Here is a 25738-nt window from a genome sequence, read left to right on the forward strand (position 1 = left end):
TTAAGAAAAAGAGTTTTTACAACGAAATGGCATCCACAGTGAATATAATGGTTTTTCTACATAACCACTGATCTTTAATATCCTTAGTGTGCATTGACTATATAGAACCTCATAATTGAATACATTCGATATTCAAGGCCTACCAGTAATTCTCCTGGGCCCAGGCATGGTGGCTCATGCTTGTAATCCTAGCACAGCCTTTGGGAGGCTAAGGAGGGAGGATCGCTTGAGGCCAGGAGTTTGAGACCAGCCTGAGCAACACAGCAAGACCTAATATCTACAAAAAAATACAAACATTAGCCAGGTGTGGTGGCACACGCCCGTAGTCCCACCTACTCAGGAGGCTGAGGTAGGAGGATCACTTGAGCCCAGGAGTTTGAGGTTGCAGTGAGCTACGATTATGCCACTGCACTCTAGCCTGGGTAACAGAGTGAGACTCTGCTTCACCAAAAAAAATAAAAAAATTCTCCCGGCATTCTAAATTTTTTGACAAAACATCTTGCATTACTGTTTATGACAACTCCATCACTATCCTACACACAAAATAATTCAAGCACACAGCACGGACAGGCAAGCCATTGACAGTGCATCTATTATTCAGTAGTTGCATCAACTGGGAGGGAATACACTTTATCTTCTCAAGAATTCAGAAAGGTGAGGACTGTTGACCAGGATTCTAGTTCTGGCTCTACCATTACTAGCTACAGAAGGGGGAAGAACATTACTACTATTCTGGGTCTATTTCTTCATTATGAAATGAATATTAGAGGATGACTTTGTCCCCTCTAATTATACAATTATTCAAAAAACATGACAAGGATTGGCAAAAGTTAGATGAAACAATCATGTCATCCTCCCCTATAAACAAAATTCTTCCAACTCTTCTTTCCATCAGATTTTCTTAAAAGGCTTAACAAAAAGATTTATTGCTAAGGTATTATAGTATAAACTTCTAAACCAATGGTTTTCAGGTCTTTTCCTGCCTCCCATCAACCCTGAGAGGCAAACACATTTGTACCACACTGCCCATCAATAACAGCAAGTCACTGCAACAGGGGTGTGGGAAGTATGTGGAAGTTCACTGTTCAAAACCAGAACAGACAAAACATGCTGCTGCAACAGTAAAACTCAGAACCAACTCTCCCACACACTTTTTAAATTGCAACACTTGAAAATTATTAGCAACCTGAAAGAAAACATCCATAACGTGTGGTTTTTTTAAGTAAGTTCATTTTCATTTAGTTGTTTTTTGAGACAGGGTCTCACTCTGTAACCTGGACTAGACAACTGGCAACAACATAGCTCACTGCAACCACAGACTCCTGGGCTCAAGCGATCTTCTTACCTCAGCCTCCCGAGTAGCTGGGACTACAGGCACACACCACCATGACTGGCTAATTTTTCTATTTTTTGTAGAGACCGTGGCAGGGGGTGGGGGGTCTCGCTCTTGCTCAGGCTACTCTCAAACTCCTGGCCTCAAGCAATTCTCCTGCCTCGGCCTCCCAAAGTGCTAGGATTACGGGCGTGAGCCACCACACCCAGCCCATTTAGTTAACATGTACATAGTGTATACTGTGTGCCAGGCACTACTGAAACCACTTTAGGAGTATTACTTCATTGAATCCTCTACAATCCAATGAAGTATATACTATTACCTGGTCTGTTTTATAGATGAGAAAACCAAAGCACAGAGAAGTTATATAACTTACTAAGTTAGTAAGTGACAGAGCTGTAACTCAAACTCATACAATGTTTGAAGGCACTGAATGGATCATTGCAAAGCAGTGAGTCCAGATGATTGCCACTTTTGCTTTAGAAAGACACCACACTATGTGTTTCTCTATGTATGTATATATTACATACCTGTGTATAAATTTTCTAAAGTCTGGAAGAGTGTATAGTAACTTAACAGTTAGGTAAAAGGAGTGAGATGGGGACTGAAGCCAATGTGGACCTACTTTCGTTTTCAACTATATTGTCTGAAGTTTTTCAACAAGCATTATTTCTTTTATAATAAAAATTAAATTTAAAATGTTTTAAATTTAAAGATACTGCTATTATAAAATTGCCCTAATGAAGTGAACGTATTCTAAATTTTTAGGCATAAGTGGTAAATTAAATGAAAATCCAAGATTTCAACTCTATGAATTTGTAAAAATGAGATCAATGGGCCAGGCGTCTGTATCCCAGCACTTTGGGAGGCTGAGGTAGGAGGATCACTTGGGGCCAGGAGTTCAAGACCAGCCTAGGTAACATAGCAAGACCCCCATCTCTTTTTTTTTTTTCCCCCGCCCCTCTCCCTATCTCTATAAAAAATTTAAAAATTTGCCAGGAGGCTTAGGTGGGAGGATTGCTTGAGCCCAAGAGCTCGAGGCTGCAGTGAGCTATGATTGTGTTACTGCACTCTAGCCTGGGCGACAGAGCAAGATCCTGTTTAAAAAAAAAAAAAAAGTAATCAATGAAAATTTTAAAGCTGTTATTAAAACACACACACACTCCATTGAAGTATCCATTGTAAAAGTGTTCTTCCTCTTATATTAATAATTAGAGGATAGGACAGTATCATCATAAAAATTCTATCATATAAATATTCTAGTACATATAAGTAGAAAGATATTCCAGATTGACCCAACTTACCTTCCAAATGATACAGTTGCAGACATTTAAGAACAAGGCCTATTATCTTCTATGTACCATAAATGCTCTCTGAGCTGCATGCTCATAAGCCTATTCTATCCTAAAAGTTCAGAAGTCTCTTCTATCTATAACTTGAGTCCCCTAAAGTCATAAAAAGAGACCCAGAACTGAGCCATAAGGTACTCCAGAAAAGAAGGAATCAAGCTATTCTGAGCAACTGCCAAAGGTGCCAAAGCAGCCTGAATGCAGCCAAAATTATTGCCTGATATCCCCCATCCCTCATAATGCTATTCATTCTGAGAGTAGGTACTGGACTTTCAGGAAATAGGGTAACAGGAGAGTTCTTGTAAAAAGACACAGGAGGTACCCAGGACCAAAGCTGTGAGCCAAAGAAGAGCCTGGGAAACTAACCAGAGGTCCAAATACTGGAGGAGGAAGCCAAGCATGAGCACCAAGTCCAAGTGGTCAGAAGTGGCAGGCTGGGACTCAGGGCCAAGATCACAGGACAGAACCAAGGGTCCAGAGCCAAGGCAGAGGAGATAATTATGAAGCGAAGCTTATCTTGGTTTCCTCTCTGTTTTCCCCATGAAATATTTTCCATTTTCCTCCTCCTGGCATCTCTCTTGCCTCTATTCCCTTCTCATTCCAGGCTGACAGTCAATCTCTCCTGAATCATTAGATAAGCAGACTGTTTGCTGTCAAGTCACAGGTCAGCATTTCTCCTTTCCCTTCTGCTTAACAGTCCTGTGATAAATTGAAGATGGACACAAATTCTTTCACACTCTTCCCATGGAGAGGCAAGGCCAATATCCTAATTCCCTGAATCTGGGCAGGGTCTGTGACTTCCCCGACCTACTGAATATGGCAATCTACAAGTCCAGGTCTTATGATATTCGCAGCTTCCCCTTGCTATCACTTGGAATGCTTGCTCTCAGGGAAGCCAGCCACCATGTAAGAAATCTGATTACCCTGAGACCAACATACTGTGAGAAGCCGAACAATGTGTAGAGACTCTGAAGATTATGACACCATGGGGGACAGAGAGACATCAAGAAGCACAGAGGTAACAGACATATGAATTAAGAAGCCACCTTGGAAGAGGATGCTCCAGCCCCAGGTACTCCACCTGATACAATCCCAGCCAAGTTCTTCCTGAATTCTTGACCCACAAAATTATAAGCAAAACAAAATGTTGTTTTAAACTACCAGATGTAAGACAATTTGTTATGCAGCAACAGATAACCAGAACACCACTTACAGAGGGAGGGGTATCAGTGATACAGCATCAGCCATACCCGCCAAACAACTCACTGGAATTACTGACACTGTTGCTTAAGTAAAAGTAAGGATGGAAAAGGAACTTCAAGAGGTTCTAACTCATAGGAATCAAAACTGTCCAAAGACTATACTATCCACCCTACAACACAGGCAGTGAGAGTAACGACATGGCAGTCTACCCTCAACTTTGGACTGGATCTTTCTCTATTGCATCATTATTTTAATAACTCAAATCTAGATGTGCTGCCACTACCACAAGATAACCTAATTCTTGAGCACAAACATCACTCCTAACGTTGCTCTGTATTATAAAAACAGAAATTCAGTACAAACAGGTTTAAAATCTTCAAAATTTCAAAAGCACTATTTCCACAGAAATCCCAAATTCTGGGTAAAAATGATTAAGAAAGCACCAGAGGCACATGCAGGAACTCCCTTTCTCTTCATTAAAAGCTACAAAGCCTTACTCTTCATTCCTTTTGCTTCTCTAGATTATGTTATTTAATAAGCATTCTCGGAAACCTCAGATTTTAGTGAAGACTAAACTTGAAAAACTGATTCTAAATAATCATGAGTCGACAGCATCCTACTCCATCTGTTTCCAAAGGTATCTTTACCCAAGAGTTCTGACATATTCCCCAGCCGGCGTGACTTGATCTCCATCCCACCCTGCAATGCCTGATACCAGGCCTTTGTAGCTGGGATCAAGAGCCCACATCCTAATCAGAATCCCAAGATTTCTGAGGAAGTACTCACAAGTTTCTCATGAAGTTCCTAGCAAACTGTTCCATGGCTGGCCCGGGGAGACAGTGACAAGAACTCTGTTCCACGTTGTTCTTGTTGAACTAGTCAAGGACCTTGATTACCTGCCCTTGACCTTCATCCTGCCAGAAGAACTCCTTCCTTCTTTTATACAAAAATGTATCAAACAGAATGACCTGCCTTTGTAGGAATTTAACTGTTACTCTGTAGACTCATGATAAACATGTTAGAGATGTGACATAACGAACCAAGTATGGCTTCAGAGCCAACAGCCTTAAGTTTACATTCTAGCTCTATCATTCCTTTATTCTATGAACTTAAGCTAACAGTTCCAGAGCCTGCTTATTCCCTGTAAAACAGGACAAATACCACCTTCTACCTCACATGGCTATGGTAAGGATTTCATAAGAAAAATTATATAAAGTGCACAGCACAGGACCTAACAAATAGAAAGCACCCAGTGAATGTCAGTTCCTTTCCCTTAAAAAATATGTTAAAAAGAATAAAACGGCTGTCAGGGGTTAATGCTGGTGGCTGTTATCACATACACTGCAGTTAACATATGCTCACCTATACGATGAGTAACAATTTTCAGATTTTTTCTCTAGTTTACACTGTTTAAAAGAATTGCAGCTGACAATTTCTTTTCACAGAAAAATTCCAAATACATAAGACACATTAAAGTCAGCAAAAATCCCTTAGAAACTCCTTCTAGACCTGACATAAAATTCAATTATATTGAAATCATCAAATGAATGAAAAACTCAATTTTAATAATCTTATTTCAAAATTCATGTAACTATTATAACCATTTTGATGTCAGAATTATTAAATTTTAGATATCTCATGTAAAATGCTTAACGGAAAATGCATTTTAGAAGCACAGTTTGAAAGACGTGTAAGGTTTAGACAACTTAATAAAATGCTACTCAAATAAAACATATAAGTACAGAAGCAACTCAAGTGTCAAAAAATGTTCTGAAATACACTGAACTCAGAAGTATTAAGAACAGATATTAAATCCTAGTTCATCAATCTAATCAACCAAAATGTACTGTAGGTATCTAAACCATTTAGGGTACTGTCAAGACATTATCGGCCGGGCGCGGTGGCTCACGCCTGTAATCCTAGCACTCTGGGAGGCCGAGGCGGGTGGATCGCTGGAGGTCAGGAGTTCGAGACCAGCCTGAGCAAGAGCGAGACCCCGTCTCTACTAAAAAAAAAAAAATAGAAAGAAATTATATGGATAACTAAAATATATATACACAAAAAATTAGCCGGGCATGGTGGCGCATGCCTGTAGTCCCAGCTACTCGGGAGGCTGAGGCAGTAGGATCACTTAAGCCCAGGAGTTTGAGGTTGCTGTGAGCTAGGCTAACGCCACGGCACTCACTCTAGCCCGGGCAACAGAGTGAGACTCTGTCTCAAAAAAAAAAAAAAAGACATTATCAGTGCAGCAATGAATGAAAATGTCAAAATTCAGACTAAGTGAGCAAGATGCTAAATTCTTAATGTGAATGGTTCTGTAGTCCAATATCCAGTGCAATGGGGTTACAGGCTAAGCCATCTAAAAATATTTTTTAACTTCTAATTTTTGTTTCATTAAAGGAGTGGATAGGAATTTCAAATCATATCAGATTTAATGTATGATTATCAGTTTATTTTTATGGACCAGTAGATTTTAACTTCTACCGTAAATAATTCAATTCTTTATCCACCTTATTACCTATTTCTCTGGGAGGAGCAATGTCCTTGGCTCTAAGAGGCTGATTTTGAGACTGTGCTCTAGCCTACCTTCTCAACCCTTTCCACGTCAGGGCATGCACAGAAAATAACATCTGTATGGCACATGAACATAAACTGAAGAGGCTTCTCAGAGCTAGAAGTGGTCTGCTTGGGGGCATAGCCACCCCTAGGCTGAGGGGATTATTTATCTCAACACATATGTAACCCATTTGTGGCCCCTTGGAAGGGAAGGTATGCTAGCCAATCTTTTATATGATTATCTAGCAAAGCAGCAGGAGGTCTCCCTTCTACTCTAATGCTCACTTGTTGGAACAAAAGACTAGAAGTCATCAATCACCTGAGAGGACCAGCAGCATTATCTGGGAATCCAAGATGCCACTCCTCTGAGGATCTACAGTTCATAATCAATCCTCTGAAACCTATCAGAGAAAATGGATGCTAAAATCCTTATTTCTAGCCTATGTGTAACCGCCTTGTCCTACTGCCATTCTATAATGCCAGGGAGCAGCCAGTCAACAGTTCAACATGAAGGAATCTAATGCAAATTAAATTAAAAGTAAGGACGAAGTACCAGAAACAGCTGGGTCTGAGCACTCAGACCATCAACAGCACTGATGAGTTCGTACAAGGAACAGTGAACTGCTTAAAATGAACCTTGACCCAGAGCATATGATTAGCTACTACTTGACTAAAAATGTTCCCAAGGCCACTTCCAGCTCTCTGATTTCAAGGTTTCCCAGACAGAAAAATAATTGCAATAACATATTTCACTTTAGCAGCCTTGAATATATTTGTAAAACCACAATACACAGGAACATAGGAACAGGCAGGCAAATAGCTTGAAGTATTATCACAAAACCACTTACACATTACTGCTCATACAATTAACAAGTTAAATTTTTATTCTTCCCTGAAGATACCCAATAATACAAAAATATATTTGTACAAGGCTATTAATTGCAGCATTATTTGTAACTGCAAAATATCAGAAACAAAGGAGGACTGGAGGCTGGCTGAATTCACTGTGGCACATCCACAAAAGGAACACTACAAAGCTGTTAAAGAACAAGGAGAATTCCCACAAACATGGAGTGAGATACATGATATACTGCCAAGGAAAAGAGCAAATCCTAAAAGAGTGTATATTGTTTGCTAGCTTTTGTAAAAGAAAAAAGAGAAAATAAGAAAATACTCATCCACCTGCCTATTTTTACAACAAGAAACACAAGAAGGATAAATCAGAAGTTAATGAAATTGGCTGTCCATAGCGGATGGGTAGGAAGGGACCGGGTACTGACACTTCGGTACAGCTTCTGTGTAACTGTAACTTTTGGAACCATGTTAATGTTTTATATACTCAAAAGGTAAAATAAAATCAGCAAGGATAAGGTAAAAAAAAAAAAATCTCAAGTGGAAATCAAACACAAACAAATGAACCTGTGTATCAAATAAATAAGTGTATTAAATGGGGGAGAAAATGAACCCAAACAACTTTTGAACATAATACTTTATATATTGTCAGTGTACAGACAGAACTGTAAGCAAATATTGAACTCTAGTTATAAGGAGTTTTCTCTGCATGGTATGAGTTAGCAATTCTGGAACTATTTTCTCTGATTACAGACTTGACAAAATGAGTACATATGTTGTAGATAATGAGAACCAGATTCTCACTGTTAGAGAAGGGTGTTACAAATATGGAAGGGGGCAAGGCCTGTGGTGTTGAATGAAACTGTAGGTATCAATACAAACTTCTGGTTATACACATGCAAATACACACAGACATAAATAGATGTAGACATATTTATCTATTTGTATTTCTTAGCTCTTGTCTGCTGAGAGATCTTAGTTTGTAAACATTATTCCCAACCAAAAAGAATGAGGGCTACTTAGAGAAATGGCTAATTCCAAGGCTGGGGCAAGCTGAGTACAAGATGAGCCTGGAATATCTTGTGCCAAAAAGTAAGAAAGGGCTCAAAGAACAACGGGGACATGTCAAAATTATAGCTTAAGGGGGCTCCCACTAGCCAAATCTAAGACAATTGGAGCCTCAAAATAAATAATGATAATAGGGTATCACAGAATAAATAAAAATCTATGAGTCCATCCTAAGATAAGAAAAGAATAAACAAGTAAAATACCATCTAACATATGTAGGTAGACAGAAAGGGGAAACAGCAATAATGGATATTTATGTCCCATATTGGGACAACTGAAGAAATCTGAACATGGAATGAGTATTAGATAATTGTATCAGTATTAGATATCCTGACTTTTTTTAAGAGGCAGGGTCTTGCTATGTTGCCCAAGCTGGTCTCAAAACTCCTGAGCTCAAGCTGCCTCAGTCGGTGGGACTACAAGTGCACACCACCACACCTAGCTTAAATGTCCCGATTCTGACCGACCAATATCCTGTGCTGATTGAAAAGAAAGTCCTATTTCTTGGGGGAAAAAAACTATTTATGGATAAAGTCATGTTATATTTGCAAATTACTTGGGGGAAATACATAAACAGAAGGTACATTTATAATTGATGAAGCAAATGAGGCAGAATGTTAAAGACTGGTAAATCTAGATAAAGATTATATGGGAGTTCTTACATTCTTAGCAATGTTTCTTGAAGTGTGAAATTATACCAAAATCAAAAGATCTTTTAAACTTTGAGATTAAAAATCTGTATTCTTTACTTTCAATCAAGAACATAACTTTTTTAAAAACATGAGGAAAAATATAAAATTGCCAATGCACAGAGCCAAAGAATCCCTTCATTAATGAAGAACTAGTCCAGTAAAAATTACAATATATTAATTGCAGTAGTCCCAATGACCTTACAACTGTTTCTTTCACAAGCACACACATCCAAAGTCTGGCTTGTGATTTGGCTTTCCAAGCAAGGGGCACATCTCTTGGCTTATCTACGCTCTCTGCTGACTCTGGTAATAGCAACAATATCCTGTTCATCAGAGAAGGTAAATCTGAATGTCAACTTTTATTCCAATAGATTGGTGCAAAATTTTAGTTTTAGTGATTTAACTCTCTGAATAACTAAGAAGATCCATTTCTGATAGGGTAAAGTATTTTGCCCTAAAAACCAGATTTAAAATGATACTCATTCTACAATGGACACCAAACTAAACATGGTAGACCAATTCTCACTTCTCTCTACTTCTACCTAAAATCTCACTAAAATGATAATGAAGAAATAAAACAGATACAAACCCATAAGGATGTCCACAAGGATAAAAAGAACATGTGAGGCAACCAACAGACAAAAGATTTCATTCATTCATTCATTCATTTTGAGACAGTCTTGCTCTATCACTTGGGCTAGAGTGCAGTGGCATCGTCATAGCTCACAGCAACCTCAATTCTTGGGCTCAATCGATCCTCCTGCCTCCTGCCTCCCAAGTAGATGGGACTACAGGCATGTACCACCATGTCCAGCTAATTTTTTCTATTTTTAGTAGAGACAGGGCCTCACTCTTACATGAAAAAAGATAAAACAGATCTTTAAAGAAATCTTCCAATCTGAGAGAATCATTTTAAAAAGAAAAAGAAAAGAAGAACACAAAAAAGAGAAACAATACAGGGAGGACAGAAAAACTTCAACACAAACAAACTCTAAACTGCTGGAGCGATAAGAGAAGATACTGCAAAATAATAGCAACAGGACGTATGAAAAAAGCATGGTCAGAAAATGAGAAAGGGCCCTTGAAAATTAAAAATATGATAATCAAAATTCAGTACAAGGGGTAGAAGAAAAAAATCAAGGAAATATCCTAGAAACTAGAACCAAAAGGCAAAGGAATAAAAAGATACGAAAAATAAAGGTTCCACCCAGGACACCTAACATCCAATTAACAGGAGTTCCAGGAAGAAAAAAAAAAAACAAATTAGGGATGTAAGCATGAGGGGAAGAACATGCTATCAAATTTATAATACAAAAAATTTTCTTTTAACTTAAGGATGTAAGCCTCTAGATTGAAAAGTCCTTTGAGTACCCATCACAGTAAAAGAAAAACTACCCATTCCAAGACATATTTTGAAATTTCAGAACACCAAAGATAAAAAGAATACACTAAAATCTTCTAGGAAAAATAAAAGGACATATATGAAAGAAGTAATCAGAAAGGCATAAAGTTTCTCAACAGCAACACTAGAAGCCTAAATACAAAGGAACAATGCCTCTATCACTCTAAATGAAAATTCTTTTCTAACTAATAATCTGTATTCAGCCAAGCAATAAAGCATAAAGGTTAAATAAAAACGTCAGAATTGCAAGGTCTCAAAAATTTACCTCCTATAAAGGTAGGGAGAGAGAAGGGAGCTAGATGATGTACTCCAGCAAAACAATGGAATAAACTAAGAATGAGAAGACATGGAGGCCGGGCCGCTGTGGCTCATGCCTCTCATCCTAGCACTCTGGGAGGCCAAGGTGGGAGGATCACTTGAGTTCAGAAGTTTGAGACCAGCCTGGGCAAGAGAGAGACCCAATCTCTACTAAAAATAGAAAAAAAATTAGCTGGGTGTGGTGGCAGATGCCTGTTGTCAAAGCTACTCAGGAGGCTGAGGCAAGAGGATTGCTGGAGCCCAAGAAGTTTGAGGTTGCTGTGAGCTAGCTGACGGCACTCTAGCCCAGGCAACATAGTGGGACTCTGTCTCAAAACAAACAAACAAACAAAGACATGGGATCCAGGAAATGGGAGATCTAACATTTTAAGAGAACAGCAAACGGAATCACAGGATAAAAACTATCCAGTAGACCTAGAAAATACTTCAGATGGAAGCAGAGGACAGAAGGCTCTGGAAGGTGGTTTTCAGAAAAGAGTAGTGCTACGAGATTATCTAATCTGTTGAGGTGGCTGGAAAACAATATTCATAGACATCTAACAAGTTTACAGGTACATTTAGGAGAGAATGTGTAGAAGGTAAGCTAAGCAATTTTAAAAAGAGGCAATTATTAACTCAAGGAAAAATACAAGAAAGAAAAATTAATCACATTAGCCAAAATATGTGATCTAATTATACTGGGGAACAGAGAGAGGGACAGAAGAGACAATGGTGCAAAGTCTTCATTCACCATAGCAAGATGTTAAGGAACAATGGCTGAAAGTGATTAAAAAAAATAACAGTAGTACTTAGAAGTATGTAGGTAAATATGAAAGAAAGCTAAATAGAGTTTAAAGAGGTTGTGGGCAGCAGGACTGAGGATGGAGAGGAGGGAGACTATTCTATTTTAAGCCCTTTGATACTACGGCTTAACTGTGTATATTTCAGAACTGTGTATTACTGTTCTAAAAACATGAATTAATGTTTAAAAGGTAAGCTGATGTAACAGTCATATCAATTCATAAAACTGCCCCAACTACTTTTTTATCTTTAAAAAAAAAAGTCTAAAATCTATTACACAGCATAAAAATTAGAATAGCAGTTTATCATTTGGGGCCAGGCACCTACAGAATTCCCTATACTGCATGGCTAATTTGCAGAGCTAATGGTATATGTCCTCTGCTAGTAAATGTAATTCCAAAGCTGGCCAAAATTTGTCATCTATATGTTAACAGATCCAGATACCTACAGAGTCAGAGAAGAGAGGGCATCTGGTCCTGCTGACTTCCCACACAGAGGCAAATTCTGATCCATAAGGCTGGTCCCCCCCCCCCCCCACTGGCTCAAGCACTGTATTTTTAAATGGATTTCTGACGTTTTCAACATCAAATGGAAACATATAGAAACAATGTGTGTGAAACAACATTTTCTCAAAACCTGTAATGCACTAAACAAATTTGTTATTACTCCTGTCACAAACTCAGACTTCTTCAGATCCAGTTTGGTGAAAAACACCTAATTATTCTATTATGCTACTCTGTCCTCAGCTTAAATATTGGAACTGTGTCCCTATTGGAACTGAGTTCCCAAGTGAGGGGAAAGGATAGTGGGGGGAAGAATGAAAACCACTAGAGCCAAAACAGATTACTAAATCAGAGTCAAAACAGGCTACTTTTGCCTTTGGGAGACCAGACACAAATAGCTATAAACTACCAGAAGTCTATATTGTTTTGAAAATAACATCTCCTATAAAGCTGACTGTATGGAGAATGAAAACAAAAGCCATGAATCACTTAAGAAAAATTCTGACACCCAATATTTCCATTTATTTAATACAGTAAGATCTGATGCAATCCCATGCTTTTGCCAGCAACCCAAGTAAGCAAATCAATGGTTAAACAGTAGTGGCACTTCTGGCCGGGCGCGGTGGCTCACGCCTGTAATCCTAGCACTCTGGGAGGCCGAGGCGGGTGGATCGCTCGAGGTCAGGAGTTCAAGACCAGCCTGAGCAAGAGCGAGACCCCGTCTCTACTAAAAATAGAAAGACATTATATGGACAACTAAAAATCTATACAGAAAAAATTAGCCGGGCATGGTGGCGCATGCCTGTAGTCCCAGCTACTCCGAAGGCTGAGGCAGTAGGATCGCTTAAGCCCAGAAGTTTGAGGTTGCTGTGAGCTAAGCTGACGCCACGGCACTCACTCTAGCCTGGACAACAAAGTGAGACTCTGTCTCAACAACAAAAAAAAAAAAAACAGTAGTGGCACTTCAAAAGAAATCAATCAAGTCATAAACGTAAACACCACACAACTATTATTTCAAAACATCAGCAAGTGCATGCAATATAAGAAACGATTCTTATACTTAAGGAAGTGCCCATAAGTAAATAAAAGAATTAAGATGTTTAGGGACCTCCTAATATCAAAGACTTTCCTTGGAGAACAGTAGGTTTAATATCTGCACTGTACAATTCACTTCCTAGTTGGTGGTGGTTATGTAACAAAGGTTAGCACTAAAGCACAAAGTGGAGGAAGGGAGGGAAGTACCACACTTGTATTTATTTACTGGTGGGCTGGGAAATTCTCTATTCTTTTAAAATCAATGTGGCTATTTATGAAGAAACAGAAAGAAAAAAATACAAACTGGGCATATACTTATACTCTGCCTAAAGGGTTAAATACTCAATATTCCAGAAAATAGGCACCCACAGACTCCAGAAACATTAACTACATGAGTTTGTTTTTTTTTAAAATAGCAATTCTAATTATTTAACAAAAATCAGGAATTCTTTTACAACCAATAGACACAATTTTCAAACCTGACCTACCTTTTCTCAAAAATCTCTACTATGTATTTAAAGATTGAAAATATATTTTTTAAATGAGGCTCTAAAAAAACTATATGCAAACAAAATACTCAAAGTGAGTAAAATGAAACTAAATTCTCATGGCATGAATGTTGAGCTCTGGTATCTACTTCATATACATAAGGTGAAGCTTTATCCTTTAGTTGTTGTAGAGCAATTTCGCAAATGCTAAAGTATCTCACTATTAATATCCAAAACAATTTGCATGGAAACAAGAGTTAATTTCACCTAAATCAAAGAACATTTTACTGTGTAAAACTAAAATTAAGAATTGCTCAATCAATAAGTGTTAGTCCCATGGTCTCTACACTATATAGTTCTTTTCAAAAAATGTCTATCCTACTAAAGCAATTTTTCTAACATGTTACCTATCGATTATTCCAGGGAAACATTCTATCACAGAAATTTGTTTCCTAGAAATTTCAACTCTATCTTCAAAAACTTTGATCAAAATATTAACATCCCAGTATTGTGTAACAAATGTTCAAGACAAAGAAATGGACAATAATCTATTATTTAAAAAAGAAAACCTGGGCTTGGTCAGTAAGGACAAAGATTTAAAGACACTAAAACAATAAGTATACTATCATATAATCAGTTAAATTAAACCTGCAGGAATATGACAGTTAATTGCCAGCCTGCTCTTCCTGGTGATGAGACAGTACAAATACAGTCCATAAAATGAAGCTTTGGGGCGCATCAAAGATAAACAGGCAAGCAATTTCTACAAGGCAGGCTGTCCTAATCCAGCTAGAACAAAGAAAAAATAACAGGACAGAACCTCTACTCAAGAATGGAAAACAGCTCACTGATAGAAAACTACTCAACTCTGCCTATAGTTTTCAGTACAGTAACATGCTTTACAGGTTTGTAGCCTAGGAGCAATAGGCTATATAATATAGCCCAGGTGCGTACGGTGTTATACCATATTATAAATTAAAATTAAAATTAAAAAAAAAAGAAAGAAAGAAAGAAAACTACTCAACCCTAAAAGCAGAGTACAAAGTCTCCAGATAAAATCTAGTCGGTTACAATATCTTTTAAAAGACATAAACTGTTTTATCTTAAACTCTCAATTCCCCCCTCAAAGGGTCTTACAAAATTAAATTAGGCAGGTAACATTTATTGTGAAACACCTAACACAAACAAGGCAACTATAAACTTCATTTTTCAATGCCCAAGTTTAATCTCAACAGCAGTTCTCAAAATCTGAAACTTCTTCCTAAACTCATCTGGATTTCATACATGTGTAAATAGCATACATATATACTTTTCATTGTACCTTAAGAGGGAGAAATCTGTTTTAAGCTCTGCAGTTATTGTAGTAGTCTATAAAGACTATAATTAACTTTTACAGGAAATACAACTGGAAAATCTTAGAATATAACTAAATGCAATGAACAAAGTATGCTGCCTAAAAGCAAAGATTTCAAATAACCTCTGAGCTACCAGAGGCAAAAGCAAAATTTCATACCTTAGGAATTCTCTCCCTCCTCCATTCCACAACAAACCACCTCCAAGATGAATCTCCTCTGCCAGAAATAAAATAAAAAATAAGGGGGGGGGGCTTCAACAACTAAAACACATTTTTAAAATAACCAAAAGTTTACTGCATTTTATCCATAGCTATACTGAGGAGGCTGGTTTATTATGTCTGAACTAAAGTAATGTGAATTTCAGCCTGCAGAAAAATTAGATGAGTATGACAAATTTGACATTCAGAACAGTTGTTTTCTTCCAATTATATTACCAATTCCTTGTTCCAACCTGCCAGCACTTTAATCAATAAATTGGGTCAGGGGAGTAACCAAATACTGAATTTTAAAATGAGCAATTTTCAAGATGCAGAATTTAAAATGTACTTACATATCAAAAATCTTCAAAGGAATTATTTCCAGTATATTTCCAAGCACTTTAAATCCTTTAAATTATCAAGCATTAAGTTACTGGATGACAAAATAAAGATCCTGCTTTTATTAATAAAAAGGCAAGTTAAACGTCTGAATGATATTTGAGTTTAAGCTTTGGGCTACCTTTAATACCTCCAAGCATCTTAAGCAACTCTTAACCTTTGTCTCAGTTTCATAATCTATAATAAACAGGAAAATCTACAAGGATGGGTAGTTAATTAAATTAGTCAGGATTAAATGCTAACAAACTGCTTTGAAGTGACTTTATGTTGTTCTCAGTTCTCCTCCTACTCAGTAAAACTAATAGATGAGAAAAACATCTGGAATTACTATAGATAATAACATCTGTAGACTTACAGCAGTTAAAAAGATGATCTCTACAAGTTTCTAAGCCAAAGTTCATTCAATAACCCCATAAGATTTCAAGATACATTGCAAAGAACAATTTTTAGGTGAATCTCATTTCAGTTTTAAAGCTATCTAGGCTTACCTACATTCTCAAAACAGACTATTACACAGAAATCTCAGAGCATCTTGAGAGGTCTTGGCACAAGACAATTCTAGGTAAGATGAACAAGCTGTTACTGTTGTTAATGCTATTCTCAGGATTCTAAACTGTCAATCAAGGTAAACTTCATCACAAATACACACTCCAAAAAATACTAGCCCCTACTGAGAACCTATCAAAGTACTTCCTTCTAAGCCATCTGTCCAGGAAAGCTCTATTAAAACACCTAGAATGCAGTCGCTCTTCTGTCTAAAGATGCTATGAATAAAGAGAAAACACTAAAATATATTAACAGCTTACGTTTTCCACTTCAAATACTGATTAGCTACCTACTAAATCTATTCCAAAGCCTCGGATGAACACAAAATCTGTATGTAGGTAGGTTAGAAACTGCAGCTTAATCAAAGGAGACTAACATTTGTTTTCAAAGAAGGAAAAAATTATATAAAACAGGCTCAAGAAAGGGGGAAAAGCTAAAAAAGAAAAAACAAAGCAGGTTTGGCTGGGGGAAATGTACATGCAAATGATTCCCTGATGGAAGAGGGACTCAATTAAATTTTAAAACAGGAATTTATTATAAATTTACTCATTGAGCTACAAACTAAATTACTCACTGGTCTGCTTACTGAGCTGCAAACACTATGAAAACATACGTATTTCTAAATCTAGTTTGAAGGATCCAAAATCAATCTTTTATATTCCAGTAGAGAAGGAAATTACATAAATATCAATAGGAAAAAGTAGTATGTCATACAAGCTAAAGGTGTAAAAGCAAAGAATGATGAGAAGGAATTATTTTGAGGACAAATAAAAGGAAACCAAACCAAAGAGTTTGATTTCTCCCCCCTCAAAGGCATCCTCTCTTCTGCTTTAGGCAATAAGGGATGTTCTTCATACACTACTAAGTATACTATTTGGGAAATAATCTCTAATCAGTGTGTCAAAACCTCTTCACAACAGGAAAACATTAGGCTCTATCTCTAGACTGCGGCCTGTTCAAACACATTCTAAATTTCAGGTCTTTCACACCCACTACCAACTATTAATATTAGCAACTTTGGAAACAGGCTGAGGCTGCTTTAAGGTTCTGGGGAATGGGATGACAGAGGAACATTGCCAGAAAGACAACTACATTTGACTTAAGTTTTACAAATATTATCCAAAAAGTTCAAATTCTTCAGAAAGGTATATAAAACTCAAATACTAACCTTCAGAATTAATGTGAAAAGAAAAATCACCTGTCCACTAATTTTTTAACTGTCCCATCCACAGTTACAACTAAATTGTCCACCTGCCGTATATAAACACAGAATATCAAAACAACACAAATTCATTGTGGTAACAACAATGCAGATGGTTACTTGCTCACAATCCAGACAAAGTTAGGTTTACTGACTAAAATACTGGGAATGAGGGCTGGTGAAAGCATTCTGGGGGGGGAAGCTCACTTACTGTGCATTTATTTTCAACATAAAGACCATTACAGCTACAACTAAACAAGAGTCTTCTGTAAATGCAGGTCGTGCAAGAAATATGATACAAAATAACCCATCATTCCATCAGGATGATTTCTTACCGTTATCACAAGATGATCAGTCCATTATACACTGATTATAGCTGACAAAGAACCAATAATCAACACCTCATCCTACTGAATGAACCTTTTAAAAAAGGGCTTATTTCCAATATCCACCCAAAATTGGAGAATATTTACTTGATCTACACTTACTTTTCTGGGTAGAGTAATATGAGAACAAGTGTGTATTGAAAACTTAAAGAGGCACTCTGAACTCTTTGAAGACTAATCGGGAAAATTTTCACGTCTATGCTATTAAAATATCTCCAATTTAACTTGCTATTTAACCCAAACCTCTGAAGTCTTTGGCTTTCCTTAGTTATTAAAACAGTTGTGTTCGGGGCTTTTTAAACAATTGGTGTTTTTCCCTGTATTTTGCCACTGGTTAAACTGTTTTACCCACAAAAATAAGGAATGTCCAAGCCTCCAGCTTCTGAAAATAACATCTGGTATGTGCACATAACAAAAAGCTTGAGAGAATGCCCTAGTTTTTATTTAAAACTTTTTTCATTTAAAACTAGAATTGCCTTTAGCAACAGTTAGACAAAAATCATCTGTTACTTTATTAGGAGATTGCTATTTTCAACATTTACCTTAAACCACAACATGGATTTATCTTCTAACCGGTTAGCTTCCTGTCTCTCCCCTCAACTAGATTAGATTGTAACTTTTTTGAGAGCAAGTGACTACTAAACCCTGTGATCTGTTTCCCAGCTAATATATTTCAAAAGCTTCAAGTCTCTACAAAAACATAAATGTTGCTAGCCTTAAAGCCTTAAGGATTTCTCTAATTTTTAAAAGCTATTCTGGTAAAAACAGGTGTCCTTAACAGTTACTGTACTTGTACACCAGTGGGTTCTCAAAGTGTGGTCCTGGAGGCACTTTGGGTTCTCAATAATTTTTTAGAATATAAAGGAGTCCTAAGTACAAAAAGTGTAAGAACCACTGTAGTACACAATTATATAACCTAACACACAGTGCCTGCCATGGATAAGAAGCTCAAGTTAATTCTGAAGTACAGTTACTTCTTACCCCTTCTAATCTTGCTGAGTTCTGTATCTCCTTGTAAAGCATAGTGCAGCATAAAGGCAGGCTGTTCTAGGCCCCATTTAATGGGCTTTAGATATTTAATTATTCAGTCCTCTTTATAAAGATGCCCTGACCTGTAATACCACCTATTACTTGAATAATGCATGAGTTTCTCAAACTTTTCACAAAAAAATTACCTTGTTCATCCTAAAAGCAACCTGTGAAATGCCAAGCATTACCCCCTTTTTTTTTTTAGATGACATAATGAAACTGATACTCAAAGAAAATAGAACTACTTGTCCAAGTAGGTATTGCTAGCTAGTAGAGCCTAGGATGTTGGTCTTTTGCAATTCACTTGGCTGTCTCACTGTGGTGTAACTGTAAGCTCCCAAAGAAAATAAGGAAACGGCATTACTTTTATTGTCCCAGTGCCAAAACAGGGATTTTCCCCTCCTTAATAAGAACATAATCAGACTTGATACCCAGTCACAGCATTATTCAATACATTAGGTTACCCTTTTGGTCCCCCACCAAAAAATTAAAATAAAATAAAATTCAAGAGTATTGGAGGAAAAAAACACCACAATACACAATACTCCAAGATGATAAATTAGTTAATAACTCACAGATTTACTAATCATTTAATTGCTGAAATAACAGGCAGGCAAGAACAAGATCAAGCTTAATAGAGTAACACTAGATTATATCAACAAATGGATGCCAACAGGTTAAAATGGGAAGTCCACATAATATGGGTTCATCTCAGAGTGTGGGCAGAAGAAAAAAACCCACACAAAGTTGCAAAACTAGTTTATTGGTTCCACAAATCCAAGCAAGTGACTAGAACCACCCTTGCAAAGCAATGTCAGGCAAACTGTTGCAAGATACAAAGATGCCGTCCTATACCTTGGACAGAAATCACCTCTCCCTTATGGCTAAAGGTATTATTGTTCTTGCTATCAGCACGAGTTTCTGTTATGTTCCATTTTAACTTAAGTTCCTCAAGAGATGCTCAATTTTCTCCATCTCTTTTTTATAGTCAAGTAGACTCCTTGACTGATGGAGGCAAGACACAACAGAATATCTTCCACTTGCATATTTCTTTTCTTTTTTCAGATACATGTGCCCAGGGAAGCCATTTTTAAGTTTGATGTGTTTTTACCTTAGAAAAAAGCCAGAAATGTGCCGACAGTCCATTTTTTATGCCTGTAGTTTCCTACAGATGAGCAAGAATAATTTCACCATTCCTCCTGAGGTAGGCTTTCCCTAGTGTATAATTTTTTTTCAAATTTCTTTTGGAAAAAAAATTACAGTTATAGCACCACAGCTACAGCTACAGTTATAGCTAATGTACCACCAACCATGTACCACCAACCAATTTGTAAGGCGGTGCAATACACCTTATTTGTTGCCCCACGCTCAACACGCATTGTTAAAAGACAATTCACAGGCAAGAGCTAATTTATACAAGTTTCTGTAATCCTCACAAAAGAATTACAATACTGCACTGTGAAACCTGTGAACTGCTTAATTTTTAAAGATTTCATACAGAAAAAGATATCTGACTTTACACAGGCAAGTACAGCATCAAATATTTGAGAGCTCCAAGAAACCGGTTATTTCTATTCCTTATCCCAGAGTAGCGATTTCTTTGTGGCGCTAGGTATATTTTTTTCCAAGGACATAATCAGCATTTAAGAAGTAACCTGTCAAAAGTATTAAGGCATTCTCTAAACTATCTTCCCAGCTCCGGCCCGCAATGAGAAATGTCACAACTAAATCGTACCACTGCTGTTTTTCTATATTTCTTCAAATGAGCTCAAGATTTTTGAAGTGCACAATTCAAATTTTACACTACAACCCAAGCTACCAGTGATCACCTCAAAGCTAATAAACAAAGACACTAGCGGCGGCACCACGGCCCTACCAGGAAGTAATCAAAGCAGTGTGGCCGGTGCGATCCTAAGAAGTCGCCAGAGCAGACAATGAGAGGGCACTGAGGCTTCCAAGGGGGCCGGCAGGAGGACTTAAAATGCTCAAGCTACTCAAAAGCATTACACAAACGTAGTAACTGTTTTACAGCACATGAATGCGGGAATCCCAACGCAATTTCAGACTACCGAAAAGCTGTGAAAAGCAAACTCGAACTGCCCCTCCAAAGCAGCTGTTGGCTCAGACTCCGAGCTTATTCGCCTGCAGCCTGTTTTCAAACTTCACCCTCCCTGGCCGAAGAAAGACTCCGACCGCCGCCGCCAAGCTTCCGAGCGCCTCGCGGGGTTTCGGGATGCCCGAGCCTGCCGGGAAGGGAAATGAAGCGGGGCCGGGGTGGAGAGGGACCCCGCGCGACCGGCAGCCCAGACAAAGCTGCGCCCGGAGAGCGGCGCTTTTCCTGTCCGGTCCGCGAAGGAACGCAACTGGGGCCCCGCCACACGTGCGGCCGCCCCACGGGGGCCGACCCCGCGCCGCGGGCGAGCTCAGCCCCCAGCCACGGCAGGGCGGGGCAAGGGGCGCGAGCCGCGGGCCAGGGTCCCCGCCCGCCGCTGCCCCCATACGCTCGAGGCCTCCGCGGACTCCCGCCTCTCACGGGCCTCTCTTTCGCCGGCCGGGCCGTCGGGCCGCAGGAAACAAAGGAGCCGCCGCCGCTCCTACCCGCGTCCGGCTTCACTGCGTAGCCCTCCCCAGCCCGCCGGGCCCGGCTCGCCCTCACCCCTCCGGGAGTCCGCGCGCCGGCCGCCCGCGGCCCCTAGACGGCAGGCCCGGCAGAGCCGGGGCCTCGGGTGCGCTGCCGGGCCGGCCTGGGGCTGCACTCACCGCTGCAGCACCAGGACGACGGGGAGCCGTTGGGGAACTTGGCTGAGTCCGGAGCGATGCAGACGCTGGAGCTCAGGTGTGGACACTCCATGGCCACGAGGAGGGCGGCGGCGAGGACCGAGGCTCCGGGACCGGGCGAAGTGGGGGCGGAGGAACTCCGGAGGCTCCGTCTGGGGTCGCTCCTCGCCGGGCGCTCGGCCGACGGCGGCTGCGTCCCGAGCCCTTGCGTCAAAGAAAGCAAGGGCTTCCGGGCGCCGGGTTTTCCCGCCCGCCGTCTCTCGGCTCCCAGCTCCCGAGAACGTGGAACTCCGAGATCCGGGTTCTACAGCCACCCCTAGACTAGAGGCTTCCGCCTTCCCAGGCCGGCCCCGCCCCGCCCCCGGGCAGGCCCCGCCCCCGGTCCCGCCCCCGTCCCCTCCCGCAGGGTGGGTCCCGGCGCGCACCAGCTGGTGGCGCAGAGTCAGGCTGCGCTCCGAAGTGACTTTCCCAACTTCACTACCCCGGCGGCCGCGGCTTCCCCCAGCCCCGGGAGGGGTGGGGCGCCAAGCCGGGGCACCCGGGCCCGGCCGCTGCGTTTACTGCGGTCGGGCGGAGGAGGCAGATCCTGCGTGGGGTGTGGAGGTCTCACTACGGCGCGGCTACGTGGTAGCAAATCTGGCAAAGTGTGAAGAAGAAAGTAAAAAACGCTCGAGCAGACACGCCCTATAGCCCCCATTTTACACAGGAAGACACAAGGTCGCAGAGGTTAAGGGCCTGGCTCCGGGGGCCCAGCAGGTTGCGTGGGTCCCAGGGCAGACCTGACTTCATGTTCTGGTCCTTGCAGCAGGTGCTCTCCGGGGCCTGCTTTAAGTTTGGAACACGTGGCCTTAGCCACCTGGATGTTGCGTGGCCGGCCCCGCAGGGGCGCCCTAGAATCTGGGTTCAAACCCTGCGGCTGTGACTCACCATCTGCGTTACCTCGAGCACATCGTCGGACTTTCATGCCTCACCCACCGCTGGAAATTTATGTGAAATAAACGTAACCTGTACTTGGTGAGCAAGGCCCTCCTCCCAGCCCCCGCCGTTACAGGGTGATTTAAAAAAAGAAGAAAAAAAGGGAAAGGATCTAACATTTGTTAGACACCCACAATTGTCTCCCGCCCAAGCACTTTACTTACATACAATACCTCATTTAAGCCTCACAACACCCTACCAGGTGCGGTTACCGTCCTCTTTTTACCGCGGGGGGAAACCAAGTCTGTAATTTGCTAATCCGTGCGGAGATTGGATCTCTGCCTCTCTGACCTCTTTCTAGAAAAGTTGAGGGAGAGAGCAAACCTCTGGGGGCGGCTAGGGCCGGCTTACACCCGAGCGAGCCTGCGATCTCACTGGGGCACGGCCTCCAAGACGTGCTGGGATATTACAAATGCTGCCTCAAAGTTGGGGCTCCTTGTAAAACCCGGCGAAGGAGCTGCGGGCCCAGGAGCAGGGGGAGGGGGAAGACTGATGTGGCAATCCTGCAGGCAGGGCCAGAGGAGGAAGGAAGGTCAGGAAATGATTAACCGGGCTGGGCAGTGGTTAGAGCAGGGCACCTCCCATAGTGCAGTCCTAGAGTAGCCCAGGGACACCCCTTGGTCGCTTCTCACTCCTCCCAGCACCGCAAGTCGGTTCTTTCCCCGCAGTCCTCTGCCTGATGGTGTCCGCCCACCCGGGGCATCTCTGCCCACCCTTTCCCCCAGTAGTATTTTGGATTCCTCAGGCAAAGATCTTCTGTGTCTTTCCAAGTTTATTTGATTGCTGTTAGAGCAAGCCTCAGTCCTGGGATTTTATGGCAGTGAGGAGTTATGGCAAGTGCAGCTGCCTAGGAAGTCAGGCGAGCATGCCTTCCAATCTTAGCTCTGCCTCCTACTCAATAGCCATCCTTAGCAAGTGTCTCTAGTCCTTCCAAGCCTTTTTCTTCATCTGTGAAACTTGGAAAATATAATGCTTATCTTGCAAGGAAGATGCGAGAACTCATGAGGATTGCCACCACCTTACGAGGTAGCCAATAAATTATAGCTTTTAAAAAAAATTGATAGCAGGTGAAGGCTGCTTCCCTGGGAAGAGGGAAGAGGATAAATAATATCTGGGCCAGGTGGGGTGGCTCATGCCTGTAATCCTAGGGAGGCCGTGGTGGGAGGATTGCTTGAGACCAGGAGTTGGAGACCAGCCTGAGCAACGTAGCAAGACCCCATCTCTACAAAAAAATAGAAAAATTAGCCAGGCATGGTGTGGTGCAAACCTGTAGTCCCAGCTATGGCTGAGGTAGGAGGATCGCTTGAGCCCAGGAGTTTGCGATTACAGTGAGCTATGATGAGCTATGATGATGCCACTGTACTCTAGCCAAGTGACAGAGGAACAAGACTCTGTCTCAAAAAACAAACAAAACAAAACAATAATATCTGACCTTTGCTCAAGCTCTTCCACCCATCTCCTCCCTCAGCCTATTTTGTGTTTAAGGTTGGCTCAACCAGACTTCTTGGTTCTCCTCTGGACACCTACTCCCTCTTAGTATCCACTGCCCCTCATTTAGCACGAAGCATGACCTGACTCATGCCACCTTTCGTATTACTATATAAAGTTTCTTTTTTCACCTTCTCAGAGACTCAGTTAACTAATCCCCCTAGATTTCAGCTTAAACTTCGCTTCCTCTGGAAGGCTTTCCTGACCCTATTCCACCCCCAGGTTACCTCCCAGTGTGTGATGCTCTTGTCTGCGCCCACATCTGCCTTTTTAAAACACACTTCATACATGTAATTGTTTGTTTAATGTCTCTTCCCCTTGGAGGTCCATAAGGGTAGCAAACAAGTCTGTCTGGTTTCCTGCTTTATATTTCTAACATAATATATAGAACATGGAGGGTATCCAATAAATAAGCGTTTGATAAATGAATGAGTGAGCAAGTGATGGGTTAGCAGTGTCTACCCTGGCCAGGAGCTCAAGAAGTGGCACAATATATGCCAAGCATCTGTCCCCCTGGAGATGATCTCTAAATTTCCTTTGAGTTCTGACTTTATTTTAACAGGATCAGGAATGTGAAAGTACCTTGTAAGGTGTAAAATTAAAACAAAACCCCAGAGCAGGGGCCCCTCTTTAATCATCCCTGATGTGATAGTTCCCAGAGGACAGACTGTATCAGGCATTCCAGAGAAGCTGGACAAAATCAAAAAGGCCCTCCTGGGGTTTTTGCTAGGTTTCCCTCACCAGCAAGCTTTCCTGTGTCTTTGAAAGTTTTCATAATAAGAAAAAACTGGGGGGGGGGGGGGAAACGCACAGTGAGTAAATGTGTCAAATGGGGGAAGACCATGGGGCACACTGGGAAATCTGCCTTTTCAGTCGCTTGTTTCTTCAGCTGCATTTAATACAAGGTTTTCTGTTCTTGGCCGGCGTCCCTTTGGCACTGAGGAGCTCTGACTTACACACCAGTGCGCCCTGATGGTGAGGAGCGAGCCTCCAACTCCTGCGCTCTTAAGTGCCCGGCCGCCGGGATCCCCACCCAGTCCCCTGGAAATCCGGGTCGGGAGGTGGGGGTGTCCGAGGTAAAACCTGCCAGAAGCAGCGGGCCTGTTTTTAAAGTTTGCATTTCTCAGAGGAGAGGAATGCACAATTTCAACCGTACTATCAAACATTTCTCTCCTAAAGGATAGACTGTATATATCTTGGTTGAGGGGGAGCGTGGGGAAGGGGAGCGCACACATTGCAGGGGAATCATGTCAGGGAAGGTCTCAGGCTTGCTGGGACCTTCCTAAAACCTTAGACTTGTGACTTCTGGCAGAATCTGTGGTCCTTAACCAAGAATTACAAGGCTGACCAGGCCCTGGGGAAAACTAGCTCTGACTCTCCTCACTCAGGTGAGAGGCTCACTGCAAACACCAAGAAAGCTGGTTTAATTATTTACCGTAGAGATTTTTCTAGGAGCAAAGCCTCCTCGGGAATCCAAAGTCAGATCAAGAGGAGGCTTGGTAAGTATTCAGAAGTGTTGGGGCTGGGGAGATTGGGGTGGGGGAGCGGGGAGCAGCCGCTCAGGGACTCCTCCATTGCCTGGTTTAATTTTCCTAGCAGCACCTGTCTGTGTCCTTGCTTGTTTACTTGTTTATCTATTGTCAGTCTCCATGAGAACAGAGACCTTGCCATTCCCGTTGGTTGCCCGATTTCCAGCTCCTGGAATACAGCCTGGTACATGGCAGGCCCTCAGTAACTATTTGTTGAATGACTAAATAAATGAAGGGGGGTGGGCGTGGGCTCCAGCCAGCCAGCCCTCACTTCCC

The 25738-nt window shown here is 41.0% G+C and overlaps 1 protein-coding gene across 1 annotated transcript in view; it reads right to left on the minus strand.

Moving 5' to 3' along the window:
* The window catches only part of USP3 (ubiquitin specific peptidase 3), a 186991-nt gene extending 165232 nt beyond the window's left edge, over positions 1-21759 (minus strand). The window contains exon 1 of the mRNA XM_069482975.1: positions 21453-21759. Coding sequence (XP_069339076.1) covers positions 21453-21543 — 91 coding nt within the window. The 5' untranslated portion in view covers positions 21544-21759. The remainder of the gene's footprint in view (positions 1-21452) is intronic.
* Between the last annotated feature and the right edge of the window lie 3979 nt (positions 21760-25738).

This window comes from Eulemur rufifrons, chromosome 2 (assembly GCF_041146395.1).
Source record: "Eulemur rufifrons isolate Redbay chromosome 2, OSU_ERuf_1, whole genome shotgun sequence".
In the NCBI taxonomy this organism is placed as follows: domain Eukaryota; kingdom Metazoa; phylum Chordata; class Mammalia; order Primates; family Lemuridae; genus Eulemur; species Eulemur rufifrons.